This window comes from Phaethon aethereus (assembly GCF_964289735.1).
Source record: "Phaethon aethereus genome assembly, chromosome: 13".
Classification (NCBI taxonomy): Eukaryota; Metazoa; Chordata; class Aves; order Phaethontiformes; family Phaethontidae; genus Phaethon; species Phaethon aethereus.
The window spans coordinates 13,225,501-13,242,894 of NC_138589.1; the positions used below are offsets into that span (position 1 = coordinate 13,225,501).

The window sequence follows — 17,394 nt, forward strand, 5'->3', positions numbered from 1 at the left end:
TATCTACTTACTACCACCATGAGCATTTCCCTTGCATGTGACATACGCATAGGAGTGAAAACATTTAAAATAAATGTATACAGGTCAATCTGTACTTTGAACTCTAAGCTCCAAAAAAACAGTGTGGCTTTATGTGACCTGCTCACTACAGTTAGTCCTGGCTGGATGACAATGCCTGTGCTTGAGCCAGGTTGGCTGGTCCCTTCTAGTGCTATTCTAAGCCTTTATTGCTGAAAGGAGAAAAGGGAAGAACCCACTAATTGAAGAACAAGAAATCAGAAAAGATTTGTTTTTTCCTTTTATAACTAATCCTTATGTTTTAACTGGATTTGCTGTTATATTCTTCCTGACAGTGTATCAGTAGGATGGGACTGTAATTGGATAATACCCAATAAAATTGTTATTTCTTTCTCTGAACACTGGAAATTTGTTTTGATAACGGGACCTTAGTTCACCTGATCTATCTGAGGAGTACGGCAGTGTGCTAGGTGTTAATATTCGAACAACTTTTCATTGCTGCTTTGATATGTATCAAGGATTCTGATCAGAAGGCATTATTTCATAAAAATTTCTAATGGAGTGAGAATAAAAAGCCTTTATTAAATGGCATGAATTTCTGTGTCTGAATGTAATAAAACAGTAATGTATGATATATTTTTAGGGATAAGAGATTAAAATGCATATTAATTAAATGAATAATGAAAACCTTTATGAGCATCTCTGCTACAAGTTGCAAGTAGCTGTTTAATCAAATTCTTTCTATGGAAAAATGCATTTCATTATAACATAATTAGCACATCTATTGTGTTTTTAATACAACTTGTGCTAAAGTGTGTTTGATCTGGAGTTTGCTCATGGCAATTAGCAGTGAAGGAATTGAACTTTTTTGCTTTATTCCAAGCTTTGTAAATTGTAAGTGCCATATCTGGGGAAAATTGATGTGATTTTTTTAAAGCGCTAGGATAATCTTGGGAATATATTGGGGTGGTCATTAGTAGTAGTAAAAAGAAATGGTAAGAAACTGTGCTATGTAAAGCTGCAAATTTAGGGTTGGTTTTTTTTTCCCACCTGTCACAGGTGTGTATTGTTCTGTCGTGTCCTATCTAAATCCTGGACTGTGAGAAAGCTGGAGTTTTTTGTGTACCACGGGGGAATCCTGCTTGCGTATGTCCATAGGATGCAGTAGGGCGGCAGGCCAGGGGCCGCGGGGGGCTGCGGCGCTCAGCCTTTTTCCCCATTGAGGTAACACTAAGACCACTCAGGCAGTGGGCATATGTGCAGTTTCCCCGCAGGTGGGTGGTAGGGACTGACCCAGGGTGTTGGTGCTTTCTGTTCTGCCGTGTGTCCTTTGTCATTTGAGCGGAGTACTTTTCCAGTAGGAAAAAAGGGCAGGATCTCAGTAAGCATGGTGGTTCAAAATCACCCTGATGCCTGGCTGCTAAAATACCAAACATCTGCTCGGAAATTGAGTGCATGCTGCAGCACCGTCAGACATGAGTCCTGCAAAGTCAGAGGGTTCAACCTTACCAGCTGCTGAAAGCAGACTGCACTGTTGGGGCTTTTCTCTTCCTTACCCCAGGAGCTTTGCTGACAGCTTTCCAAAGAGTGGGAGAAAACTTCTTTTACAGAAAGTCCTTTGGTGGATTTGTGTCTAGTCTGAGTTAACTTAGAGCATAGACACCAGTGTTCTTGTGGTTGAGTTCACTGTGGTACAAAGCCTGGTATTGTCTTCTGTGTGAAACTCATTAATGCACAGAAAATTCAACTTGAGATTGACTTTTATGTAGTAAAAAAAAAAAAAAAATACAGTACAGGAATATAAAAAGAAACTATCCAGTGCAAACATCTTTATACAGTGGAAATTGATACAGTGTTCCTTAAAATAGCTTTATAAAACACGCTTAAAAATGGCGATTACAGGTAATACTATCTGGATGATGCTTACCAAAGTTCTGCACTAAATAATTTCATAACTAACTATACCTGTTGATAGCCAATACCTTAGTTACTGGTGAAAACCTTAAACTGTAAGTATTATTAGTTAGCATTCTTTATAATATACTAACATGTGGAACCTCAATAGCATACACTGTTGAATGGATTAAGCAAAATAGAAGAGAATGAACACATCAAAAATAAAATGAAGGCTGTCATCCCAAAATATACTTCTTTTATAAAGGAGGTGATCCAAAGTTGATTTGACTGATAGGCAGAATTGTACTTCATTTTCCTTTCGTTTGTATTTGAAAATATGAGTGATTGCGTTATTGGTGATAGTAGGCATTAGTGTCCAGCTAAATATTGTATTGGACAACTTTTTACAGTAGTGCGGACTAATGTGGGACTGTGCATTGCTATTTCCTGCCAAGAAAGCATTTTTGGGGAAGGGGATGTAAATTAGAGATGACATGAATAAGCGAAAAGCAAATTTGTGAGGTTCCACTATACTGGTTTACGAAAAAAAAAAAAGATTTAGTGTTATTTGGTTAGCTACCAAATTTAAATAATTAAATCAACTAAACTAATACATACAGCTCCAGCACAGATTCTGCAAAATTGAGTGTCTGTGTGGTAGGGCTCGGTTCCCGTTGAAAGCAACAGGAATCTGCATTGCCAGAACCCAGAGACAGGCCATTGTCCTAAGAGACCTGCTTTTTACAAAATGTATTTGGCTGGGTAACTTCCTGCATGGGAAGTTTCATTCTGTTCATTCTGTGGCTCTTCATCAGGCGAGAAACTAAACACACGCTTGCCATAGTAGTTGCAGCTCCAAAGCCTTACTTACATTTGCGGTTCTTTTATGCAGGCGAATGTGTGGGTTTAGCATTCTGGTTTGGAAGTCTACAATATTTTCCTAGGTGGAAAATACCCGTTTTACAGTACCTGCTTAGAAAAAAATCAAAACAGTTTCACAGTAATGAGGCCCTTCATTTGTTTGTCCCTGAAAAAATACAATTGCTTTAATAACGTTGAATAAAAAAACCTATTCAACCTCTTTAGAAATCTAGCGAGACCTATGTTGCCATCTAGACAGATTTACGGTATTGGAGTCTTAGCATTCCCCTGATCTCCACGTTTCCTGCCCTGCAGGATATGTTCCATTGAGTAACACTGGCATCCTATCTACAGAAAGAAAAGCAATTTTGCTGCTAGCTAGAGCAAATTCTAGCGTGCCAGAAAGGTGCCTGAAATCATCATCAGGCTGTTAAAAATGACAGATGAAACCAGATTGTGCATCTAAAAACCCTGTCTAATTTTATCTTTAGTAGCTTATATATGTAGTAGAAGACTATAAAGCAAGAATAATTAATAGATTGGAAAGAAGGAAAAATCATGGCTCTTTTTGAAAGTGATGGAATAATTTCTAATATTAAGTGATAGACCATATGTTCCTCCTCTCCTCTGCTGGGTAAGCATAACCATGGAATATCAATAAAGACGTTACAAGAGGGCCAGGCAAACCAGCCAGGTGGGGATACAGGAGGTTATTCAAAACATTCCTTCCCAGTGCCACTGAACGTCTCTGTTCCAGGGGATGGTGACCTTGAATGCATGTTGATGAGAACAGTACAGGAAGAGAGGAATGAAGGAGAAACTGGGGACAAAACTACTTTTTAAGGAAAAGTGTCTGTCTGGATAGGGAGAGGACTTGTGTCCTGGAAGACTTGAGCAGGTCCTCGAGCAGCAATTTTGAGGAAAGAACTGAATGTTAGCAAGGATGGCAGTGCTGGTGGAAGTCAATATACCTGAACTGTGTGTTTCTTTTTAACCCTACTGCTGTCAGGTTTTTTTTCACGTCTGTTTGAAATACTAGTATGGCTTGGGTGAAGAGCTGTGAGTTCTTCTTTGGCCGTTGGCAGGCTCTTGATGTCTATCTGTAGTGGGAAGGAGAAAATTCACGGCTAATTTGAACTTAATACACAAAATCTTCATTTGGTTCTGATCCATACAGCTCAGCTAACATTTTAAATCTAGGTCCCCAGTCATTTAGAAAGTCATAATCAATATCTGAGTCTGAGGAGCCTGATTCCAAAGAACTGAGAGATTCTGCAATGGACTCTGCACCTTCGTAGCCATAAATGTGAAGTGTGTCATATGGCAGCAAATCCCTGTCATTGTCGGCTTCATCCTTCTTAACCTCAATCATCATTTCCATTTCTCCAGCACCAGAAGTTATATTTCCAGGAGTCTTTTGGACTTGCGCGTATGCAGAGGGAACTGCTTCTGGCTTTATACCATTCTTTCGGACAGAGTTGAGTACAGATACATCATAGCTGGTGGTATCCATTTCACCACCACCTTCTTCATCATAAGTGACAAGCTGCTCATGGATCTCTGCCACATTCCTCCCAAGACCGCTCAAATCCTTCTTGTGTCTCTTTCTTAGAAGAATTAGCAATGTGATTACTGCAAAGAAAACTTAGATGAGCGCATGTAAATAGAGAAGTGAGGAAGCAAAACAAATTGCATTTAAGATATGTAACAGATTCTGAAGTGTTTTTTTTTACCTGGAGTGAATTTTTTTAAACACATATTTATTAAAAAAGTAGTTTAAAATACTGTTTAACTGTAGAATTTCTATGTTCTCAAAGAGGTTCAGCCTGTACAGGAGTTGTACAACTGACTCTTGAGCTGGAATCACAAGTAAAAATGCATAGTGTCACAAGTTCATTGAATCAACTACTGCCTTGAACTGGTAAATCCTTTAATGCCAGGCATCAAATGCTACTTATGTGGTAATTGCAAAGGAGACCTTTTCTCAAGCAAGAAAAACTGTTTCCCCTTCTCTGATAGATTCCAAATACAGCAAATAGGTACTGGTCTGCTGATTTGTTACGGATTTATTTATGTATATATGTTCACTGTACTGTTTAAAGGGTTTCCAGACTAGTTCAGCCTTTGGAAACAGGAATCCTATTGTTATTGCGCTAGCACAAATTCCCTGTTTTATAGCTGCATGTGAGCCTGGTAACAGTAAATCAAGTATATTATGCATACGTGCAATAACCTTTCCAGTGACTCAACCTTTCCAATAGAATGAACAGCGTTGTAGCTGAAGCTATGCTAACAGGCCAATTACAAAGAGCAAGTGAGATGAATCAAATAGTTACAGTATTTCTGCCTCTGTGAGCATTTTATAGCCACAAAGCTTTTTGTAGATCTCAGTTAAGAAAAAACAAAACAATCCCCACATTTTAAATCAAAGAACATTACAAAAGTCAAATACTTACCAATGATTGTGAAGATACAGATAAAAATTGCTACCAGTGCTTGTATACTAACTCCAACTTGTTTAGCTCTTTCCTCACAAAAAGTGAAGTTGCCTTTTTCATTACACTTGCAGACACTGATGACAAGTGTATTTGTGCTGCTGAGCTCAGGATCACCATTGTCTGAGATGATGACAGGCAGGTAGTGGATTTTGGCAAGTTCACGATTAAACTGTCCATATTTGACAGTGATATTAGCTGTGTTATCTGGAAGAAGTAATGACATCTAATTAAGTGATAATCTCTACCAGATTTTCCTTATGGATTATCAGTCAATTGGTACATCTTTCCCTTAGACAGAGCCAGCCTTTAGGGAACCCAGTGAAACTTGGGTGGCAACCAACAACATTTTTTTTCAGTAAGTTAAGCCTTTAAAAATAAATTGTTACTTAGCTCTGCTAGACCAATCATAGGTCATTGCTACAGCTTTTCTCCCCTGTGTCCTAGTGTCTCACTTTGGCTAGCTGAGAAAATGCATCACAGGGATACGCTACCGTAGTTCTCAATCAAGGAGAAGTTGCTATCTTCTGTGGCCAGGGAGTATTTGAAGAAGCCTCTAGGTGATACTTCATCCTTGTCAGTAGCTGAAATCCTGATGACTACCTACAAAGATGGAAGAGGTCATAATTTTCAGTATACATTGCCTCCAGTGATAAAACAGCTTACAGTATTTAAGTTAGAGCTGGGCTGTGTATCCTGTATAACCCTTTAGTAAAGGGCAGGAAAAAGATATCTTGTGATGCTCCTCTTCAAGTTCTTTCAAGGCAAGTAATTTCCTTGTAGGTCTTCAAAAAGAGCAGTCTTGCCCCTTCTTTCACAGGTAGGAAACAAAAGAGGAAATCTTGTGTAATTAAAGCATAAAAAAAGTCTTATGCTCAAAGACATATGGCTCACTGAAATACCTAAGATGGCTGTCTTCTAAAGTGTTCAACTTAGAACTTCACCTTACTCTCATTCATTGATTGTCATTGAGACTGCCACTCGTGGATCATAGAATCTTTGGGCTGGAAGGGACCTTTTAAGGTCATCCAGTCCAACCCCCCTGCAGTGAGCAGGGACAGTACACTTGGACGACATACTTGTTTTTGAAAACCTCAGCCTGGGGTAGATTAGATGTATAAAATATAAAAAATGTGTATGATTTTGTCCCAAAAGCACTTTAAAAATTAAATTAAAGGTGAAATAATACCTTGCGTGTTCTAACAGATTCCATCAGAGTCCAATCTGTGACAAGGTCTCTTAATTAAACAAACTTTTCATGCATGGGCTAAATACTTGTGTCTGAGGTCAAACATTTAAAACTAACAAATACTAACACTATTTGTGCATGCAGATACTTGCACTCTGATGAATACTACAATAATGTTATATGCAGCAATCTTTCTCTTAGTATTTTGAAATGGTTTCATTCTCAGTATCACGGATGAACGTTTGTGTGATAAAACTGAATTGCTAATTTTTGCTCTGCAAGGCTTGACTGTACTTCACGGTTCAATTGCTAATGCACATACGTACTTAAAAGCCTGGAGGGAGAGGAACTGTGCAGCCCATGTGTGTAAGCAGATAGAAGTCAATATTCCAACAATGCAGAGTCCTGAAGAGACATTTCTGACCATTGACGTTTTGGGAATCATTGAAATGATCAGGTGCTTGGGTATGAAAACCGAGACTAACTTTTAATAAAAGACATCTTTCACTTGAGCTTGCAAGTAGATAATTCAGGTTTAAGGGAAAAACTCTCCCTCCTGCCTCACCTTTCCTGGTGCAGCGTTTTCACACACTCTGGGTTCCTCAGGATAAACAAGTTCTGGAGCATTATCATTTTCATCAGTAACTATTACGTGAACTTGGGCATGTGATTCTCTGTCAGAAGGACGGCCTGAAACGACAACAACAAACGGGCAGGTCATCATTCCAGAGACGTCGGGAATCTCAGTGCTGTTTAGCCCGCCCTTTCCACTGTTTGCATCCACCTCTGTGCCTCCTGCATGACCAATACGGAGAGTTTCTAGCTCCATCATTAATTTACACTTTTTCTTTGACGGATTCAGATATTTTCCTAAAAATGCTCCTATTGGCCTAGATAATCAAGGATCTATGAGGAAGAAAATGGCAATTGCTTATGGCTTCCTGATTCTTCACACTGTGTGGCTATGGGATCTAGCATCGTTCTCTGGCCCTAAGGCAACAGGCACAGAACTGGCCATATCTATATTATTAAATATCTTTCACCCTCCGGAAAAGGCCAGCCTTCCCCCAAAATGACCTGGGACTGGCCCCCTGGCCTGCCCCGCTTCCTGAACCCCCGCAAAGCTATGCGGGGGTGCCTGTGCAGCGCTGCGCCCCGGGCAGCAGCGTGGGAGGGGCAGGGGTTTTCTAACTGTTAAGTGCGTGAAGCTGGCTGGGATGTTTCTGCTCTAACCACAGACTTATCCCTGTTCCCCACGCTGCTTCCTTTCTTCATGTCCTTTTTATTCCTTGTAACAAACTGAATGCATTTTCATAATAGCTGGGGGCCAAATCTTAAAACTATATTTGAACTACTTATAGGTACTAGTTTGATTTGGAAGATTATTGTGCAAACCCTGCAAGCACCCCTGTCACTTGTAGCTTCGTGGAAACAGGCTGTCAGGTTGCGGCTTTCCTTTTTGATAAGCTACAGTCCTGCTGTAAACTTGTACACTGATTTCTTTCAAATAGGGAAGTGGATAGCACTTACCATCTTCAAGGATTTCCTGAGCTGCTACGGTGATGTTGTATGAGGAACTGAACTCTCTGTCCAGGGGCTTGGGGAGTTGAATAATTCCAGTATCGGATACCCTAATATAGTCTCCATTAGGACTCGCTCTTCGTCGAATAAATCTGTTTTTTGTTTAAAAAGACATATATCAATACAAGGGTGATAATACTGTGTTTCACTTCAGTTCTTCACAGGGGAAGGTCAGAGAGTTGGGTGACAAATTACATTAATATCTTGATCAGGCAGTCTCTGAATATTTCCCTAAAATTATTCAAGCTGTGAGAGCAAAATATATCTGTCGGAAAAGTTTCCAGATTATTGTCGTTTGCTGTTTCAGAATTCTATTTTCTTTTCAAAGTGCATACTTGAGAGAGTTATTACAATAAAAAAATTAATAATAAATTATAACCATGTAGAGATATCCAGGACTATGCATTTTCCCCTAAATGTGCAAGTGTTTTATGAGTAAGTTCATGTGGTAATTACATGGGTAAATGTAATTTATGTTCATATTTGTTGGTTACCATGTACATCCATGGCTACACTGCTGGAAAAATCAAATTGGATTTTTTTTTTTTTTTTTTTTGGCATGCAGATTCTGAAAAATAGGGGCAAAAATCTCAGGTTTTTGTCAAATTCTTGGAGTCGTTAATGAATTCTCCACTTTAAAATAGAATTACTAAAGCTGGTGTCATGTTACCTGATTTTCCGTTTAGCTGCATCGGGGTCATGTGCCCAAACTGAACCAAGTGTTCTTATTTCTGGATCATTTTCCCTTACTTTAAATTCATATGGTAGTTTAGTGAACACAGGAGGCTCATCAACATCAGTGACTTCAATGGTGACTGTTGAAATGCTCCTAGAGCCACCGGACTTAAAATAGCGAAGATCAACTGTGGGATCTGTTGCTTCGATGTCAAACCTGTACTCTGCTACTTTTTCAAAGTCCAGGGGCTAGAAAAAAGACAAACACAGATAGTCCTCCTTTGGAGATGTCTAAGTAAACTTTGCCTTAGCTAGCTATGCAAATTTAAGCTCTGTGCTCTAACTCATGTTTGGAAATATTACTAAATTGCATCTTAGCTAGACTTGTGAGAGAGCATTTCCAACTGAGCTTCTCTTTTTTTCATAGTTGCTCAAGGCTCGAGCAACTTCTGGTTTTGAACAGATTCCTCCAGTATTCTAAGTTCAGCAAGTATTTCTTGGTTTAAATAATTTTCTTTTTGTAATTCCGTAGCTATCAAAACTTGTTTAGCTCCTTTTTCTCAAAAGTTGGGGACCAGATTCCCCTCTTCTTGGCTAGGCTTTCTGTTCTGAAGTCATTCAAGGCAGACTTCGCAGCTGCACTGACTGATAGCTGGGGCATTTAGTGATAAATGACATCCACTTCCTTGTTTCTCTCATTGACTGAGATTATAAAAGGAATCACACAATGGAAGGAAGGCCATAAACTAGGGCAGTAAGAAATTACAAAGTTTGGGTCACTTTGCACTGTTGCCTGAGATTATAAAAGAACTGTGAAATACACAGTAGTTAATTGTGGTGACTCTTGTTTCTCTCTTCCGGTAGACGTGGCAAATGGAAGTGATAGTGCTTACCTAGCAGTTGAAATTTTATCTCACATAGCTGCATATTTAAAATTATAACATGTGCGTGGCCAAAAGCATGTTACAAAAGAGTGGGGTGAACTTTGCCCGCTGTGTGTTAAAAGATCAGCTGATTCCAAATCACCTGGTGTGTGTATGTGTGGGGTCTCTTATTGCTCCTCATCTGGGTAGAATTTGCAAGCAATGCATTCCTCAGGTCCTGGACGGACCAGGGGAAGGGCTGCATTTGGTGAAGGAAAGCTGCTTACAACTAGAGTGACCACAGCTGAAGACTTTACTGCTAGTCTTGGAATACTTGGTACATTTTTCCTTAAAGTTTTCTTTTCTTCTTATTGACATTTCTTGTCTTAACAGTTACAGAGGGACATTTGGAAGTGAAAAATACGTTCCTGTCAATCTAGGGATTATGGGAGGCGATTTATAGTCCTCCCTCCTCTTTTTTTTTTTTTTAGTGTAAATCAGTGAAATCAATGAACCCTTGGCTTGGCAGTGCTCTGCATAATGCAGGAATGTCCTTTTGTACAAATCAAGTAGGTCTGAAAATTAAAAAACAAGGAACAAACCATAATAAAGATTTTGGAGAATCTGAGCCCTCTTAAAGAATTATGAGGAATTAGTGGGGAAGCTCTGAAAAGACCCTGAGGAAAGTAAGGGAGCTGTGGCTCAGATTGAGGCAAGCACCAAACTGTAAAGAGCACTTAGCAGAGTGGTCAGGTGGACTTGTTCAGATTTTCCAGTTTGGCTTCACTTGGGCTGCAGAAGGGAAAGATTCTTTAACTTTGTCAGTTGGTTCAACTCTTAAGATCACCGACTTTGAAGCGTCCAAGTATCTGAAGTTTGAGAGGAGCCCGAAGTGCATAACTTGAATATCTGACATAGTCCCTGTTGCACTCTGCAGTAATTCTAGATTTTCCCAGGACTGGCAGTTGAAATGGACTAGTAAATCACCCGCTCTTCTTCTCACAGAGCTTACAGAACGGGGTTTTCAGGATGAATGTATTTCATGCTGACTTCCATATGTTTCCAATTTTTCTGGCCAGTAGTCCCAAACTGAATCAAATGCTCTTGTTACACATGGAAAAAACAAATTAATCATCTTTGTTACTGGGAAAAGTACCTTCTTTGGCCTAATGATTCCTTCATTTGTGAATGGATTTGCTACAATTTCAAAAGTGTCCCTGTAATCCCCTCTGACAAAACTGTATTTCGTATTTCTGTGTTGTGGTTCATCAATGTCTTCTACTTTGACTCTGCCAACTTCTCCTCCTACTGAAATGTTTTCCGGAACTTTAAAGTGAAATGATGCTGTTAAAAAAAAAACAACAAAAAAACCATAAAGAGTGTGTACATGAAAGTTAGAACTTAGTTAAAAATTGTTCTTAGTTTATAGACATACAGAAAAAAATTTCACTGAGAATTCAGCATTATATATCTCTACAGACAGCACTTTGATGTATTTTTTATAAAAGCATAATTAATTCTCAAAATTGCCAAGGTTTTGTATAAAGTGACGAAATTAATACTGATTTTTATTTTCTCCTCTAGGTGTGCCTCACCCAGGAAATGTAGCTAGGGCTGGAATACAGAAGATCTTCTGAATATGTAAGATTCTTTTGTCCACTTTTAAGAAAAGTTGAATTGTGATGAACTCTGACATAAATTTGGTACAGTTGTGTCAACCCTTGGTTTCCAAATGATACAGCGTTTGCATTATACTTACGGTGTTTGAATACTGGGAAGTTGTCATTGATGTCGATTAAAGTGATAATGACTGTAGCTGTGCTTGAATCCCCAGAAGACCCTGGAGCATCTTTTGCTTTAACAATAATTTCATATGTTGATTGATTCTCTCTGTCTAAATCAGCCCTTGTTGTAGAAATCACACCTTTGAAAAAATAACACTGATTAGATTTTGCAGCATGTCCAACATCTTTTAATTTTGACAGCAAATTTTTGTCTTATGCCACACATTCAGCTTTAAGTAGCATTTTTACAGTGCTATTTTTCTCAAGCTAGAAATGCTAGAAATCTTTCTACCTGACAATATTTGAGAGATTTTGTACAATACATTCCTTTAAACGGATCTTCGCTGCTTCGAAGCAGTCTGACAATGTCTAAACTTGGTCACTACAGCATCTAGAGAGTTTGTCTGAGCATCTCTTGATCTGAGTTATTTGCTCTAGAGGACAGTATGGTTACAAGAGATATTGAGATTATTTTTAAAACTGGGTGAAATTTAAACAAGAAAGTTTAGGAAAGCAAGGGGTTGAGTTATTGATTATTGAATGCTGCTTCAGGATTTATGTATTCCCTTTTCTTGTTTGGTCAAAGGAATAGTATCTATGCTAAACTGAAAACATGAACTTATATTAGCTCCTAGTCAGTCTCTTCATCAGTGGGAAAAAAATGAACTTTTATCTTCTCAGTTCATGGCACCTGATATCCTGACTTTATTAGTTCATTTCCAGATGCAGACAGTGGATTGTGTGAGTGTGAATGAAAAATCTTTCTAAATTTTGGTTAAAATTATATTTTTGAATTATTATCCCCCTTGTCCAGAATGAAAAAAGCTTAAAACTGCATTTTCTTCAAAGCATAAGGTAAAGACAAATTGTAAGGACATTCGCATATCTGACCTACCAGAGTCATCAACTGTGAAGTATTCGTCTCCTCTAATGACTTGGTAGGTAACTGTGGCATGACCTGTAACTGTTGGGTCATCAGCATCTACAGCTGTCACTTTGGTGACCGAGGTTCCTAGAAAAGGATTTTCAAACCACATATTTAGTATAAATTCTGCTTTTTAACCAGAGATATGAAGGGCAATAAGTCATGGAAGAACGTACCTACTGGTGACATTTCTGGGACAGATCCATTGAATACTTTTTGTACAAACACAGGGACATTGTCATTAATATCATAAACCTTGATAATGAATTTAGATGGGGGTTCCAGTGACTGGTTGTTTCTTCTGTCAATAATGAGAGCTGTCAGCTCATACTCTGCTTTCTTTTCTCTGTCTAGCCTCTCAAATGCATATACATCGCCACTGGTTTCTTCCACTTTAAAAATGGTGTTGGCATATTCACCTTCAATAATATACTTAGCGTAGTTGTTCCTTACACTTGATGTGATCTAGAAGGAAAGTATAATTCAAAGAGATAAAAGTGGGCTTTGGCATCCAGATGCAACACAGTTTCTACCAGAAGATACACACAATCAGGTTTTCTTCAGACTCAGTTTGAAACCAGAATAGCCATCAAGTCTTTTGATGTCAGCTGGAGTATTACTGAGCAAACACCACCACAGCAGCTGCAACCATGCAGGGTTATAGGATGAAACTTGCATCCAGACTGAAACTTGCTTACTTATATATCAAGAAGCATTGGGGTTTTTTTAGATCTCTCATTTCCTAAAGGCGTAAATTGTTCATGCAGTTAACGCATACAAATCATTAACCTCATTATGTCTGAAATAACATGCACCTCCACGTTCAGTTTGAGCTACTCTTGTTTGCAAGTAACCTTGTGAACTTAGCAGAGATTTTGCTTAGATTTCACAGAATTACAGAATCAAATCTACATTTAGAGCTGCTGACATGATTCAGCATTAGCCTCTATTACTTAGCATTTAGCAGAATTCCTGCCATAGCTGACAGCTTGCTTGTGTTTAGTCACATGCAATTTTTTATAGTCAGTCTTTAGGCTCATGCTATGACAGTAAGATTAAATTTCCACCCCACAGATTTTAAAATTTAAGATTAAATGCAATGAAAAAGGGATGAGGTAAAAGGAATGAACATTAATCGGTTTTAAAATGTAATTTAATCCAATCCCACATGGTTTTACACATTATTTAATCTGCAGATAATCTGATTATTCTTCCCTTTCTAGACCTTCGCCCATCCAAGGACACTGATAGAAGGTTTAAAACACAATTTTCCATGCACTATATCAGCACTCTTACTTCAGCAAGCTATTTATCAATAATTGCTGGGTTTGACCAGGAATTTCTAGTCTTTTGTTACTGATGCTATCATAAATTGCAGCTGTTTGGTATTCAAGATTTTATTTATCCTGTAGTTGTCATTTACTGTTGAACACTCTTTCATTTTTGTTTTCTATTTTGAAATGTGTCATTAAAATTTTCTTCCCTCGTTCCATATACTTAATCATGCTTCTGGCTGCTGGGGCTGCTGAAGAACAGTTTACAACACCAAAGAGGTAACATGAGAAATAACCTCATCCTTTTCTCAAAGATAGTATAGTCTGTGCCTTCTTTCTCAGTTTTTATTTATTATTCGTTCTAAAAGGTATAGACTTCCAAGATTGCCTTTTCTAAGACTGAGGATGAACATACAAAGGAAAGCATCCAAGGTCATGAAAGATAAAATCAAAATGTATCAGCATATTCCTGCAGCTGTCACTCAGTTCTGCCACGCTGCTGCTGTGGCCTTTTTTAAAGGGTTTATCAAGCGTTCGATCCTGCAAATGCAATGTGCTGAACACAGCCATTGCAAAAGTAATCAGAAGCATTCCACTGTTGAAAGACCACAGAGCACAGTACAAAGTGAATTACTCTTGTTTAGGACAGCTCCAGGAATAGAAGCGTTCTCCTCAATCTGCTACTGAATTGGTCTGAAATGAAACAGAGATACCCTGTGTTAGCTGAGAGTACCCTGTGGCCTCTTTTCTCTCTCTCTCGTGCTTTCTGCCAGTGAGCAGCGCTGATCCAGAAAGGTCTGTTTCACTTTGCTGAGACAGCCTTGACAGATGCTGATTGTTGTACATGGGAGGAAAATGTACAACTGCATTTATCTGAAAAGTGCCAAAGTAGTTCAATTTGAAAGACTAGATTGGAAGAACTTTGTCTGGGTGATATGCAGTTAATCATAGGATGTTATGAGCACTGCCCTGAAGAAAATGAGTTTGTGAGCAGGTCAATGCTTGTTATTATTTTTTAAAATTATTTTCTTTTACTTTGTGAAACAAATTTTTTGATTGTGTAACAGTATTCCTAAACATGCGCTTTTGTTTTGTATCCAAGCTGAGAGATGTAAACTGTATGTTTTTTAATGCTTATGTTTTTATTAGCTGATCTCCTAGGTTTTTGAAAGAATCTTGAGCTGCCAGAAGAATATTGACATACGTCAGCTGCCGGACTTCCTTCCTAACTGCACCTGCATGCAATGCAATTGTTTCTGCACTGCGGATGCTCCATACTTGCCATTCTCTAAAATTTATTTGTATTCTTCAAAAGAATTTGAATCCCTTTGACATTATTCTTGGTTTACTGTCTGTCCACATTCTTAAGATTTGAACACGTTAGTATGTTGGTGTTAAGTCCCATTTCTATTTTCTATTTTTCTCTTCTATTCTGCCTAAACTGCAAACAAGTAATACTTTTCAAGATACTCATTTGCTGTCTGCATTTCTAATAATTCATTGCTAACAGACTGCTATTTACCTTGCCAACATGGTGTGGTAATGGTGTATCAATCTCTTCTTTGATATGCATTTGGTTCCATATCCAGTCTCTTTTCAGTCGTTTATGACTGGCATTGTTTGAAGAAAAGTTTTGGTTTGTTTTCTGATTTTCTTTGTCAGCAAATGCTGGAGCCAAGAACAATGAGAAAAGTAGAATAAGGTGGTTCATCTTCTTCTGTAGCCTAGAAAGTAATATAAAATATGAAAACTATATAAATAACAACAGAATCAGATTAATCAGAGAGAGCACACATAGAAGTGCAAATGGAATTTCCTTCTATAGGAAAGTTCGATTAGTTTCTGTATTTCTTTTCATCTGCCTTAGCATCAAAAATTGAAATATCAGGCTTCTTCCTTCCATGAAACAGTTTTAACTAGATGACAACTGTAAAAACCATCAAAACCATCTTAGTGAAATAAAAAATGTGCAAGTTTTGAAAGCTAGCATAAAAGCCAGCATCCACTTGAGCCACCATAGTTAATCTGAAGAGAAGATTCAGTAGCGAAGATCACTCATTGTGCATTATGGAAAGTGTAGTCCAGCTGCACAGTATAGCTCCTGGGGAGAGTAGCCATGGGAAGCAACACCAAGGCTGAGCCCGATCAAAGTTTAGGTTAACTCAACTTGAAATGAAACGTTCCAGCTTGACAAACCCAAATGCAATGTTTTGACTTGCCCTGACCAAAAATATGCTGTAATCAATATCTTCATATGGAAAATACTGATTTAGAATAGAGTCTGTTTTTTGGGTGGAAAAAATGATTTGTGTGAAATTTTCGTCAATTCCAAGTACAATGTAGCAAATTATCGTGCTCAGAGCGCTCATTTATTGATTCAATTCCTCGCCTTTTGAAATGCTTGAAGACACATATAAGGCTCCTTTATCCCCTATCCTCAGGTTTTGCCATCTACAAAATGATAATTTGTGAAGTTATTCTCAGGTGAAACTATATTTTTGCATCATATGTTAATATTAGCAAACTTTAGGCCTGACTTTCATATCAGATTGATAAGTTACTTTAAAGTAGCAAAGCTGATTAATTTTCTTACTGAATTTCCCCTTCCCAATACAAAAGACTGTCAGGGAACTCTAACACTCAAATAATCAGACTTTAAATTACACATAAAAGACTTCCCATTAGCTTCTAGGAGCTGCCAGCATGCACATCAAAAATAAAACCATTAATTGTGATAGAGAAGTTGACATCACACAGGTTGCTAGATGCGAGATTAAATTAATATTTTCGACAGGAAGGTGCTGAGATGTTTCCAGAATTACTCTTTGGTAACTAGGCAATCAATGTTATCCCGTGGTGCAGCATCATTGTCAGTAAAAAGATTTTATTTACCATGAGATTTTGCTTTCCTGTACTTTCCTCTCCTCTACATTGTTGTACATAAGCTGAGGAGCATTCCTTCTTCTTTGTGATTGTGTAGGAGATGACCAAATAAGGTGGCTTCAAAGTTTCTTTTTAATATCTAAGCTGTGTTTTATACAGTTTCATGGATTCATATAAAACTTTTTGATTTAACTAGTTTGTTGTATTCTATGCACTTACTTTGGCTCTGAATGTTTTTAGAAAAATTAGTAAGATTTCATTGTTTTGCTTTGTTTTATTTGTGTACATGAACATTGGACAACTGGAAACTGGAAGGCATTGATATGATTCTGTTGTGATTGCGTAAGTCTGTCTTTTATTCATAAAATTGTAAAACATGATAACCAAAGGAAACCAGACGGTTAACATCAACTAGTCCAGGCTGTAGTTTTGGAAGAAACAGACTGTAGTGTTTAAAAAGCCATTTTGTCTCGTTGCTCTGGTAGAGTGGAGATCTGTACTGCTGTAGTGAAGAGATTAGCTGGGAAAGCTGAGGACGATACTGCCCACTTCAGCTGCCATTCATTTCACGGGAAGTGATAAATTTACAAACATCCTCGCATAAAGCGTTTTTAACTTAAATAGCCAAATCTCCGCTAAAGCATACTGGTCCCAGTATAAATCTACTTTGTAACGAGAAATTTTGTGTCTTTTGTGTCAGTAATATTTTCCTAGCATTTGCCTCTCTGTGTATGAACGCTCGGTTCAGAGCCTGCCATGCCCTCGCTCGAACCCCTCGGGGTACTCCTCGCGCTGCTGCCGAGAGTGATTACTAGTAGCAGCTCCGGCACCTTTGGTGTCCTCATACAGGGGCTCTGCTTAGCGGAAGCTGAAGGCTCAAATTCATAAGGAGTGTATGGTTATCTGTGTAGGAGCTCTGGGACTGTGGAAATATCTTGATTATTCCCAAG

The 17,394-nt window shown here is 38.3% G+C and overlaps 1 protein-coding gene across 1 annotated transcript; it reads right to left on the reverse strand.

Moving 5' to 3' along the window:
- Window positions 1-3,913: 3,913 nt before the first annotated feature.
- Window positions 3,914-15,278, reverse strand: CDH5 (cadherin 5; the record flags this gene model as incomplete). The annotated part of the gene is made up of 11 exons (XM_082005532.1): window positions 15,084-15,278; window positions 12,464-12,752; window positions 12,258-12,374; window positions 11,338-11,502; window positions 10,735-10,922; window positions 8,711-8,964; window positions 7,990-8,132; window positions 7,025-7,149; window positions 5,765-5,873; window positions 5,232-5,477; window positions 3,914-4,407 (listed from the first exon to the last, which is right to left on the reverse strand). Exons 1-11 carry the CDS (start codon window positions 15,270-15,272, stop codon window positions 3,914-3,916), a joined length of 2,319 nt encoding a protein of 772 aa, XP_081861658.1. The 5' UTR covers window positions 15,273-15,278.
- Between the last annotated feature and the right edge of the window lie 2,116 nt (window positions 15,279-17,394).